Source organism: Meriones unguiculatus, chromosome 4, assembly GCF_030254825.1.
Source record: "Meriones unguiculatus strain TT.TT164.6M chromosome 4, Bangor_MerUng_6.1, whole genome shotgun sequence".
NCBI lineage: Eukaryota > Metazoa > Chordata > Mammalia > Rodentia > Muridae > Meriones > Meriones unguiculatus.
This window is the reverse complement of record NC_083352.1, coordinates 12,175,979-12,187,938: the sequence shown is the minus strand read 5'-3', so window position 1 is coordinate 12,187,938 and position 11,960 is coordinate 12,175,979. Positions and strand designations below refer to the sequence as shown.

The 11,960-nt window shown below is 46.4% G+C and overlaps 1 protein-coding gene across 2 annotated transcripts in view; it reads left to right on the top strand.

Moving 5' to 3' along the window:
- Nucleotides 1-923: 923 nt before the first annotated feature.
- Csmd1 (CUB and Sushi multiple domains 1) overlaps nucleotides 924-11,960 on the top strand; it is a 1,585,983-nt gene continuing 1,574,946 nt past the window's right edge. For both annotated transcript variants that reach the window (XM_060381443.1, XM_060381442.1), the window contains exon 1: nucleotides 924-1,373. In XM_060381443.1, coding sequence (XP_060237426.1) covers nucleotides 1,289-1,373 — 85 coding nt within the window. In that variant the 5' untranslated portion in view covers nucleotides 924-1,288. The remainder of the gene's footprint in view (nucleotides 1,374-11,960) is intronic.

The window sequence follows — 11,960 nt, the reverse complement described above, 5'->3', positions numbered from 1 at the left end:
CTTTATACACACCTCCCTGAACCCCAGCCTTCACCTGGTTTGGACTTTTCAATTAACCTGAAGCCTTCCCCTAGCACAGTTTACCCTGTGTGTGTGTCCAGAGGCTGCTGCAGACCTGCTTCTCAGCAGTTCCCCCTGGCTCCTCCTCTTGCCTCTTTGCAGGGTCTCGGGGACTTGCCAGAGAGCTTGATTTGATGCTGGGGTTCACTAGAGGTGTGCCAATTCTTCTGCTCTCACAATCAGATCAGGGTGGCAGCCTGGTTGCTCACCTTCATTTAGAATCCCCCACAGAGCTGGGGATGGTATGAGGGTAACCCTAACAGGACTAAACATAAGCAGAGGAGGAAAGGGCTGGTGGCTCCTGCCTCACAGTTGAAGATAGTCACCTTTTTAAAGGTGATTTACATTTTCTTTTAAAAGCGCCCTTTCTCGCTCCCAGCTGCATTTCTTTCTCAACTTAGGAGGGGGTTTCTTCTGGTCAGTAGAAAAAAAGACAGCTCAGAGGATGGAGGCCGGTCTCCGCCGGCCTCCACAGAGCCCTCAGGCTCGCTTGCTTGGCCGATTGTACGGTTTCTCCCCGGTGCGCGGTGTGGGCTTCAAGCGCCCAACAAGTCTCCTTGCTCCGGGCTGCGCGCAGCCGCGCCGGAGGCCGAACGCAGCGTGGCTGGAGCATGATGAGCTGGGGGCCCAGGAGCCAGGCTGAGTCCGGGACTGCGCCGTGCCAACCTCCTTCCCCTCTCGGTGGGTAGGATGGTTGAGTCCAGCCTCCACGGCAGCCGCTCCTTGCGCCGCTAGCAGCCTGTCTTTGGCGCTCGCTCCCCGCCTTCCTCCCGCTCCAACCCCGCTCTCCCCCCCCACCCCCCGCGCCCCTCCCGCACCTCCCACTCGCTGGCTCTCTCTCCAGCTGCCTCCGCTCCAGGTTGCTCCCGGCTGCGCGCGCTCCTCTCCCCGCCTCGCCCCCTCCCGCAGCCTCTCCGCCTTGGTGTCTTCCTGCCCGGCTCGGCCGGCGCTCGTCCCAGGCCCCGGCAGCCCCGGGGCTGCGCTCGGTCGGAGCATCTTCAGCCCCGCAGTGCCTCGGACCCGATGCTACGGGAGCGGAGCGAGCCGGGCGCGCAGAACTGCGGGAGGCGTCGGATGCGCGGCCGGGCTGGGGACCCGGAGCTCTTGCCAGCTCGCCTTGCCCTTTGGTGATTACCGGGCTGTGTTTAGTGCCCGGTCGTTCCTCGGAGGAGACCGGCGCAACCGAGAGGAGCCATCCGTGTCGTGTGCGTGTGGAATATCTGCAGACATGACTGCGTGGAGGAAATTCAAGTCGCTGCTCCTGCCTCTGGTGCTGGCGGTTCTGTGCGCGGGGCTCCTCACTGCAGCTAAGGGTAAGACAGGCTAGCTCGGTACCGGGGAGACGGCCGAACCCTCGGAGGCCCGGTTTGCGAGCGCGAGTGTCTGCTCTGAGGATCGTAGGGGACCCAGCAGCAGGCACCGGCTGGGTGGCTGTCCACCAGCGATGCTGGGGAACGCAGCGCCCCGATGCCGAGCTTCCATCGCGTTCTTCCCACCCCTCATTTGCCCCCGCCCTACCCCCGCCCTTCCTTCCCCCTCACTTGGGCTCAAACGACATTTCTCTCTGTGCTGTGTGCTGTGGGTTGTCAAGGAGAAGAAAGCCCGACACTAGTTGGGCAGGGAACTGCGCCTTGGCTCCTTGCGCCTGGTGGGCTTGGCGGGTCTCAGGCTGTGGTAGTTCCCACGACTTCTCTCTGGACCCGGTGCACCTGGCAAACCAACTGGGCGCTGTTGGCCTGGCAAGTTCGAGCTCTCTGTGTTTCTGTGCCATCAGGGGAAGCTCCCAGCTTACCGATGTTCCCACAGCCCTACACCTTCTCACACACCATTCCTCTGCTTCCTTTCCAAGGTACTCAAACTAGCTGTTTTTGTGAGGTCGCTCCCTCATTCCTTCCCTGGACTTCGCTTTTTGCAAGTTGTAATATCTGGCAAGGTGGATGAAGCCAGCAGGGAGTTCTGGCCGGGTTTCCATGCCAGATCAGTTCTCTGTGGGTGCAGGAGCAGTAGCCCCTGTGTAAGTCTGACAACCAAAGGGGAAGGGTCTTTCTAAGTGCTTCCCGGGGGGCTTTTTGGCTCAGTGAACTTGGCTTTCTCCTTGAAATGAGTTAGGGGATGTTTTCCCCTAAGTCTCTACAAGCTGCAGCCTTCGGGCTGGCAACACTTCTCTGTTCAGTCTATTCTATGGGAAGGAGAAAAAGAAGAGAGAGGAGAGAGAGAAGAGAGAGAGGATGGATTTTCACGTTGGCAAGTACCTGCTCCCATTTCTTGACTCTTGCCCTTCTCTGATGCTTCCCTGAGTATTAGCTCTCTTCCTCACACTCCTGGGCAGATCTATATCTTTGTGTGTGTGTGTGTGTGTGTGTGTGTGTGTGTGTGTACTCTTTTTAAAGGATGGATCCCAGTCTTATGACTTTTGTTTTTCCGTTTTGATTCATATGTTCCCCTCCTACCTCACAAGAAATTTCCCTTTCCTCTCTCGACCACCCTGGTCTTCCATTCTCCCTGTGGTTGCAATTCTAGGGTGAGTAAGGAGCAACAGAGGACTCTGTGATCTCCATCCAACTCCACACCCGCCTGGAGAGAGCAGAGGATTGCAGGAGGGCTCTGGTTTAGGGAGACTTGGCCTCCTGGTGCTGGCCCCTCCTCATAAATGGTATCCATGGAATGCGCCCCAATAGCTGACCTACAGAGAAATGTGGGTCCCGGTTAACTGAAGAGACACGATCTCTTGATTTTATGGAACTCCCTGTGTATGCCTACCCTCTGGCTCCACACCCCCTGTAGTCCATCTAGCCTGGGCCTCCACCAACCTGCTCCCAACAGAGGCTCAGCTGGCCAAGCACCAAGCCTTAGGTTTGGGTCGCACTGGGCAAGCAGGGAAATGAGAGGCAAAGCCTGAACACCCCCCACCCCCCGCAACCCGGTCCTGGTGAGTGTCAACACTGGAAGTAGAAAAGATTCAGGATGCAGAACCAGGCTTTGTCCAGACAAACCCTTGGTGAAAATGGCATGCCTGTCATCCAACTATGCCAAACTTCTTAACCTTTCCTGCACTCCAAGAGGATCTAGGGCAATGCTTCCTCCTTCCCTAAACCTGCCCCTCTTGGAGCACACTCTCTGTTCCTCCCAGTTCAGTGCTCTCCCAGCTCCCTTCCCCCGCAATTAACAGAGGTTGCTGCGCGGAGCCTACAGCCGTTCACCCGGCTGCTTAATAATCCGCACACGTGTGCCGGCCGATTCCGCCCCCACGAGGGTGGTCTGCCGCGCTGGGGAAGGGGGAGGCAGGAGCCGGGTGTGGAGGGATGGGTCCTGGGCAGAGGCTGCGCTGGCGGGGTTCAGGGATCACAGGAGCAGAGAGTCCTGGGCCCGGACTGACAGCTCCAGAGAACAGCATGCCTCCTGCGCCCCAGGAACGCGGGTGGAGACCATGGGAGCCAAAGTGAAGCCCAAGGTGCCGCCAGCCCCTGCTTGCTTGGGGCTGGGATCTTACACGCGCGCCTGCGCGCGCCCTAGTGCCCAAAGGGACTGGGACTCTGGTCACTAAAACCGTTTGCGCTATTGTCTTGTCCATGCTCACCAGTGGGTGCACGCTCCTTCATTAACTCCCTCGGACCCGAGCTGCATCTCCTAGCACCCCTGAGGTCAAGCACAAGCCCTGTGCCTGTGCAGACTGTCAGGAGACTAGTGACGCCAGAATTAGAGTGGCCAACAGCATGCAGGCTGGAGCTGGGGCAGGGTCGCAGTTTCCCTCAGAAAGCCAAAGCCAGTGGGCCAAGGTCGGGCCTCTGCCAGGGGGTGTCGCCTGTGGGCTCCAAGGGGTTTGGTTTGAGGGTGTCTGGCGCCTGCGCGGAGGAGGTCCTCCTCCAAGGAGCGCCCTGTTGGAGGGCTCTGGACCACTGCTACTCTCAGCTGCGCTACCTTCGCTCAGGTGGCAAGGGCGCCATGGCAAAAACAGGTTCAGAGTTTTTCATGCCTGGGACATCTTTCATGACCTGTTTGCGGAGTCTGAAATGCTGGAGGCGCTGCGGTAGAGGTCTTCGGAACCCTTTACTTTCAATGTTCAAGCATCAGTTCAAAAAACACTGGGGGGAACCAGGATTTCCTGTATTTATTATTATTATTATTATTATTATTATTTATTAATGAGGTGACAAGGATGGAATCCTAAGTATATATCTCTTTAAGAGCATTTTCCAAGAACCAGAAAAAAAAAAAGAAGACTTTAAGCTTTTTCATTTGGTAAACAGATGGAATAATTCATCCCAGAAAACTCATTTAATTTTGCACCCCCAATCCGAGATTGAGTTGTTTTTATAGGCAAAGTTTACTCCTCAGTAGATTTTTGGGTTCTTGAGAAGAAGCTGGCTTTTCAGGTATTGCTTGGAACTTGGGCTAAAAGTATTCTTGCCTAGTGCTTACTGGAAGAAGCCTCACCTGATGAAGCTTGGAAAGGCAGAGATTTGCTCAGGCGATTTTTTTTTTTTTTTTTTTTTTTTTTTTTGGTTGTCTACCTCCCCAGCAAAGAGACTTTAAAGCACACGTCACTGAATTCCTACAGCAACTATGGACAGGAATCAAAGGCCAAAGAGGAATGTCTGCCTACACCTCTAGATTGTTACCTCTTTGGAAATTCATATTATCAAAGGATGCTAAGGCCTTTAATTTGGAGGTACAACTTCTTTAGAGCTAGGTCACTCTAATTCCTCTCCAGATGAAGCTAAGCATCTCCTGTGAATAAGTATGCTCAAAATCACCCCAAATCCAGCACAACTCAGAAAGGCTTCCTGTTTAGCTGTATTCAAAGTTTCCTCGTCAAATCTCTTTGCATTGTCAAAGATAGTACTCTTTCTTTCTTTCTTTCTTTCTTTCTTTCTTTCTTTCTTTCTTTCTCTTCTTCTTCTTCTTCTTCTTCTTCTTCTTCTCTTCTTCTTCTTCTTCTTCTTCTTCTTCTTCTTCTTCTTCTTCTTCTTCTTCTTCTTCTTCTTCTAACTCATAACTGGTCAGCCAAAAGCCTTCTACTGCTCCTAGAGTACCCTTTAGTAACTAGTTTGGAATTTTTAAGACCATGAATAATTAAAGCAAAGCAAATCATGAGGCTGGAGAGGTGGCTCAGTGGTTAAGAGCTAGGAGCACCTGCCACCTATGAGGACAAGAGTTTGATTCCCAGCACCCACATCAGGCAGCTCACAGCTGTTAGTTAAACTCAGGTTGTACACCCCCTACTGGCCTCCACGGACAACCACCACACATGGAATACACTTACATATAAATAAGTACAAAACACACACACACACACACACACACACACATAATGTTTTGTTTTGTTTTGTTTTAATGAAAATAAAGGAGGACGCTTTCTCCTAATGTCACAAGTTTGGCAAACTGGAAGAGAAGAACACTACCATTTCATTGTACACGTTGAGAGGAGGTAGCAGCATTGCAGACCCTCCAGCCTACCCCTCTTCCAGGGCTCAAGCACCTTGTTGGTAGAGACCAAAGGGAGGGGAGGGAGGGGCTATTTTTGTGTTGGCTTTCATCTGGCCAACCATGCTTAATTGGAGCACAACCCACCTCTGACTCCCAAGTTCCTCCAGGGGAAACATCTCTTTCCCCAGGGCAAGGCTGCCTCAGTCAGTCTCCAGTTTATTGTCTGAAATACAATCCAACTTGGAAGATGTCAAGAAAATGGTTCTGCTTCCTCCCAGAAATAGATCAACAAAGACTCAGTGGCCACTTAGTGCTTATTGCCAAGGATCTAGCAAATCCAGTGTAGATGTTTCTAAGCTGTCAAAATGCAAATGGCATATTAAACACTCCATGCTCTGCTGGATTCTAAATGTGACTCTGGTAGTTTTTCTGCTGAGCTCATGGTGAAATAAGCTGTGACAACTTGCACAACTCAAGCTCTGTGTTCTCTTTTGCTTTTCCTCCCCTATTGAGTACATTTCTCTCTATGAATAATCTCAAATGCCCTGTACCAAAATGTGAAGAGGGTATGCCTTTAATTTTGATTTTACTAGTTAAATGCCAAATCACAGCAAGATGTCTGGTAAAAAATAGAAATTTATCTACACTACCCACATCTTTGCTCTAGAGAGAATTTTGAAGACTTGTTGACCCCTTAGACTACTGGAGTAAAAACTTGAACTCCAGACCAGGGGTGGTGATAAGGGAATCAAACCAATTTGATGTGTGCTCTCTGTATTACTTGGGCAGTAATGTATTTTTTTTTAATAAGCCAAATGGTCTTGATATCCAACCCAAGAGAAAGGATATGGATGCTTTTGGCTGTGCAGAAATGTATTTGTTCCTAAAGAAGTCAACCTTCTGCCGCTGCCTTAAGGTGCAGAGGTTCATTCCTCAACTTCCCAGATATCTACTTCTGAACAAGCTATCAGTATACAAGCAATTACAGCTATATTATAAGTCAGTGGGGCATCTCCACAGTGTCTTCAGGATGACCTGAAATGATCTTTGATTGTTGATATGACCATATTTAAGGGTAACTCCAGTCCCTGGTGCAGAGACTGATTGAGGAATTAATATCCTCTTATTTGAAAAAGAGCACACAGAAATTGTAAAGCAGAGCTGGTAAGAACGGAGTGGTTCACAAGCTTTCTGCAGATCGTACAAACACTGCTTCTCCCCCAGTGGATCAGTTATTTCAGATGCAAAGTAGAAAGTGGCTCCTTTGGTGTGGTATTTCTTAAACCACTTATACCAGGCAGAGGTCTGCAAGAAAGGAAAATGCCCCCCCCCCCCGGTCCTTTTTTATGGTTCCTGTCTAACTCAGTGACTTGACTCACCCACTTTGCTAAAGTTGTGTCTGGAACCTTCTTGGTGGGTGAAACAAAACAAAACAAAACACCACATAGAGTCACACACCACTTTAAGCAACTCTGGGAGTATTATGATTTTAACGCATTTGAAGTTCATGGCTGCTAGCCTTGATTTAATTTCATCCCATTGTTTGTCATAGAGTAAGCCAGGGACATTTTACTGTACACTTTAAATATTGGCACTGACATGAGATCAAGAGACACAGAACCCGCAGGAGTCAGTCACATTGTTGGCTCCAGGTACAGACTGTTTTTGCCAATGAGTCACATTGGGAATGCGATTACAACCAGGGGGAAGAATGATGTGAGCTACTGGTCAGATAACAAGTGTGTTCACTTACTAATTTTGGTCTTTTGGTGAATCTCAACTTTAATAAAACTCAAGACAAACTATGAGGATGTGGGCTCTACATGATTAAAAACAAGATTGTGTGGGGATTATCCAGATGATAAAACATGGGCACCCCAGTTGAGCCTACTTTCCTTTTGAGAAAGGGTGTTATGGCATGTACGTACTCTCTCCCCATGTTCACAGCACAGGGAACAGCTTTGAACGCTGTCATGAAACACTGATTTAACCTAGAAAAACTTGTCCCTTTCTTCTTTCAGTTTCAATTCCCACACTTATCCTCCAAGTGAGTCCTAGAAGTGTGAGGGTGAGGTTTCTAGTAAACCAGCAGCCCTCACACAGGTTATCCTGACACAGAAGACACAGCTCATCTCAGACTAAGAGGACCCTATAAGGAGGAGAAGATAGCAAGGAAACTGCAGATCCAACCGAATCTACACAAACTCAGATTCACAATCCTTCATTTTTCAGCAGTAGAGTGTAGATTAATTACATTGTAGATGAAAGATACGCCTCAGTTTAAACACATATAGATTGCATATCCCATCTCTTCTGTCCCTTCAATAAAAGGCATGAGGATCTAATAATCAATTCATTAATCCTTCAAAGGCTAATTAGCCCACACTGATTTCAACATGAATTTGCTTTGTCATGAAACTGTGCAATTATTTCAGATGATTCCTCTGTACCAGCCATGCCTCCATTATCACTGCCCATCACCCTGCACCGTTTTATCTTCTTAAAAGTATGAATTTACAACAAAGCTTCCATCTGAGATTCTTGTCCACACTGTTTGTATTGTTAACAGACTTCAAGGAATAATTATAGTCTTTCATGTAAAAATACTGTTGCAGCGAATTATTCTATATTTTCCCCATTACTGTTTAGCACACTCTGATGTGATTGGCGTTATGTAAGAAAGAGATAAATGTTAAATTAAAATTCGCATTATTTGAGGACTGATCCATAATGATTTAAAAGCCTTTGAAATCAATCGTGAATTGGAAGCACTCATTTCCCTGACGCCTAGAGAATCCCTATGGCTTTCTTCAGGGAAATTTGTTTCTCCTGTGTTTAATGGGAACCATCTCCACTGATCGCCTAGGAGTTGGGAATTTTCTTCATGAGGTTGCCATTCATGGACAGAATGGGAGGCCTCTGGGCACCCCCCTTCCTATAGACACACACAGTAAACCACCTGAGTAAGGGCAAAGTCATTCTTGCCCTTTCTTTCTACCCTGGCCTGCTTGCTCAGAGGACATTTCCACTCCTTCCTGATGTGAGAACTCACTGTCCACAATCAGCCTTTTGCCACTGTGCCCATTTCATCTCCAGGCTTATCTGAAGATGTGTTCTCTTGGGAGGAAGGATACCCAACCTCACGATCTTCTTTCAAAGAGTAGCAATATAGGTCTGTTCGGCGGGTATCAGCATTTTTTTTAAACCATGTTTCAAACCATTTTTTATTTTTTTGTTAAGGTGTAAAGAAACTGCTGTATAACCAAGTACAGTGCCATTCTGAACAGCCAAGACTTATAGGATGTGTGGTCAACACTTCCATAAGTCCTTAACAACAGGGAATTGTCACATTTCTATAAGGAATCATCTTAACTGAGCAAATCTATTCTTCTTAAAATGTATACTTTCAAACATCAATTACATATTTCTAATCCTGTCTCCTTGTTATATAAACATAATTAATGTGGAAATCTTGAACTAAAACCTGCCAGCAAGATTTTATAAGGTGTTCTGTTCAAGTTAGATGACACGCTAACATAGAAAACTATGGATTTTATTTATTTTCATTTTTTATCTTTTGGAGAGTAAGACCAAGTTTCTGGTAGCAGAAGCTGACCTCAAATTCACAATCTACTGGGGCCAGCATTGAACTCTTGATCTTCCTGCCTCCTCCTTCTAAAGAGCCTGTATTGTAAGCCATGCAGTCCCAGACAGCATGAAAATTATAAATTTTAACAACAAAATCCTTAAGAGTTTAAATTATTACAAGTAATATCTAGGGAAAGTTACATGAGGAAGTTACCATGGCTGCCTTTTGTACCAGAGAAATGCCTCAACTGATTGACATGCTTAAGGATCTAGCTAGAATTACCATCACTGTCCAGGTACAGTTTTCAGTTCTTTTTGTGATCCTAAGCCTTGGACCTGTGGAAAAAGTCCTATATACTGGTTGCTTACTTTCTTGAGAAGGCCTGTAGGGGGCATTGATGTGGGTGTAGAATAATGGAACACCCTAAGCAGGAACACTGATGGGATAACTCAGATATGGCAGCTCCCTCTCTTCCCCCATACTGCTGTTAACAATGGAGAAGTTGCTGTGTGCCTTCCAGGAGCCTTCTCACTGCATTAGGAAACAGGCTCTTGACATAATTTCTGTTGATCCAAATAGAAGCCTATATTACACAGACCTTGATGCCATGACAACACTGGAGAGGAGAGTGTGCAGGAGGTGAAAGTTATTGGGTACTCAAGGAACTGTGGAGTAAGGGAAGGAGCCACAACCAGTGAGGAGGGGATGAGGGCTTTGCCCAGAGCAGGTCTACAGACCAGCCTCTCTATGCTACCTTGCCTGGTAGCATAGAGAGGCCCGATTGAGGTATAAAGTCTACACAGGAACCCAGAAATATCAATGCTCAGTTGTCACCGTGGATATTTACATGTGGCCCCTTAAAGTGGAAAGAGCACAGAAGAGGGTGGGAAGTAGGACTGTGGGTACCCTTTTGTAAGCACACATGATATGCATTTTTGGGGCCTCAATACTTTCTTTTCTCATGCCTCTACTTGCTCAAGCACTTATTTGAATACCATTTATTTTTTGGAAAAATACCGTAATTGTGGATTACTTCGGAGATAAAGACCAGTGAAAAATAAGATATCAAAAGACAAGTATGCTCCTGCTTCTTGAGTCCTCAACAGACTTCTAGACAACTCAGTGTACTTCCCATAGAAAGATTTCTGTAAGTCTCCACAGTCCACAGTCAGCTTCAGCCTGGCCTAGCTCTTTCTCTTACTGTATGCTGTATACTGTGGTCATCCACGTAGTGAGGTGTAGCCTCCCTTGAGTCCTTACTGTCTTCCTTTCTGCTGGTGCCTCAGCGTGTACAGCTTTGAGTCCATGTCTAGTTACCTCCCATCCATGAACCACCAACCTCCCTTTTAATTGCTGTGTCACTTGTTATACTTAGCAAACATTAGTCATTGCATAGGAAACTTCATATCTAGGAACTTTTTTTGGAGCAGTATCCTTCTTTGCTCTTGTTTTTTTGTTTGTTTTTTACATTTCATACTGAATTAGAGGTTGAAGCCTTGGAGAACAGCAGGGTGCTGGGCTCCTAGATTTCCTATACTCATGCTGCTGCTTGAAAGAATGAACACATGTATAGTCAGCCCATAGGGCTGGAGACCTATGCACTAATTTCAGTGGCTCTCAAGTGGTTCTGAATGTCCTGTAGAAAACTTCAGGGCAGAAACAGTAAGAGATGTCTCTGCTTCAGACATTACTTACCATGAAACTTGAACTTGTCCCTATCACCATCTGTAAAAACATTAATCCAAGTTTCTGTTTTTTGTTACTGATCATTTGATTCATTTGACATCTTTAGTCACTTTTTCTCTTTGTGTATCCATGGGGCTCATAAGTGTTTGCATTTTTTTTCTTTTCTGGTGACAATAATTTAATATTAGAATGCATTCAGCAGATATTTCAATCTACAATTGTCATTTTTTATCTTTACAACTATTTTATCTTTCAGTTGTTTAATTTGAAAGAATTACATAAGAGGATTAAGGAAGAAAGATGAACTAATCATGTTCTTTCTTTGACAAATACATGTAAAACATTACATTTCTGGAGGTCTTAGTGGCAAGGAAAGAATTAGAAAGGATGTGCTATTAGTATATGAAAAGATGGAGATTATTCTGCCTTTAAAGTATAAGGAAACTAATGAAATTGAACTTTGGGGTTCGTCTTATAACTCCTAGCAAAAAACATTTCTCTTCCAGTTTTTATTTTAGATAAATAGTGTAAGAAAGGTCTTTTAGACAGAGTTGTTATAAAACAATATAAAAATACAATGTGACAAGAAGAAGCAACAGTCATTTTTTTCTATAAAGTGGGTTCTAGTACCTTTCATATTTTAAGAACAGAACCTATGTGAAGAAAAAGTTTTGTGTTAGTTACACATGATGGGATATTTACTGCAGTCACAAAGTCAGAATGAGATACTTGGTGCATTTTTAATAGCCAGGCCCATTTGTTGTCTACAAATAAGAAGCCAAAGGCTGTTATAGCAAGCAAGATACGTCAATGATAATCTGTTTCCATGCTTTTCCTTTCTATGGGACCAGATGCTATGGGGGACAAATGGAAAAGGGGTGTGCACTGAAGAGCACTATTGCCTTCCATCCCAGGAATTTTTTAGCTGGTGTTGCTTACAGCATGACACCTGCCAGCAAGAGTCAGAATCATCTCTCCATTGTCTCAGTGTCTGTAGTAAACAATCTCTATGATGCTCAGCTGGTCCCTAACAAGGAACCCACCAAATTACAAACAAGTGCTGATGTGGACTTCATTATCACCTGAGGTTCAGTTAGGTAAGACTCAATGTTTAAGATCACTCTGGGGAGTTGGCACAGTTCAGTTCCTTCAGTGGCTCCACTAAAGTTCCTGGCTGTTTCTTGGCCAGAGTTCACCT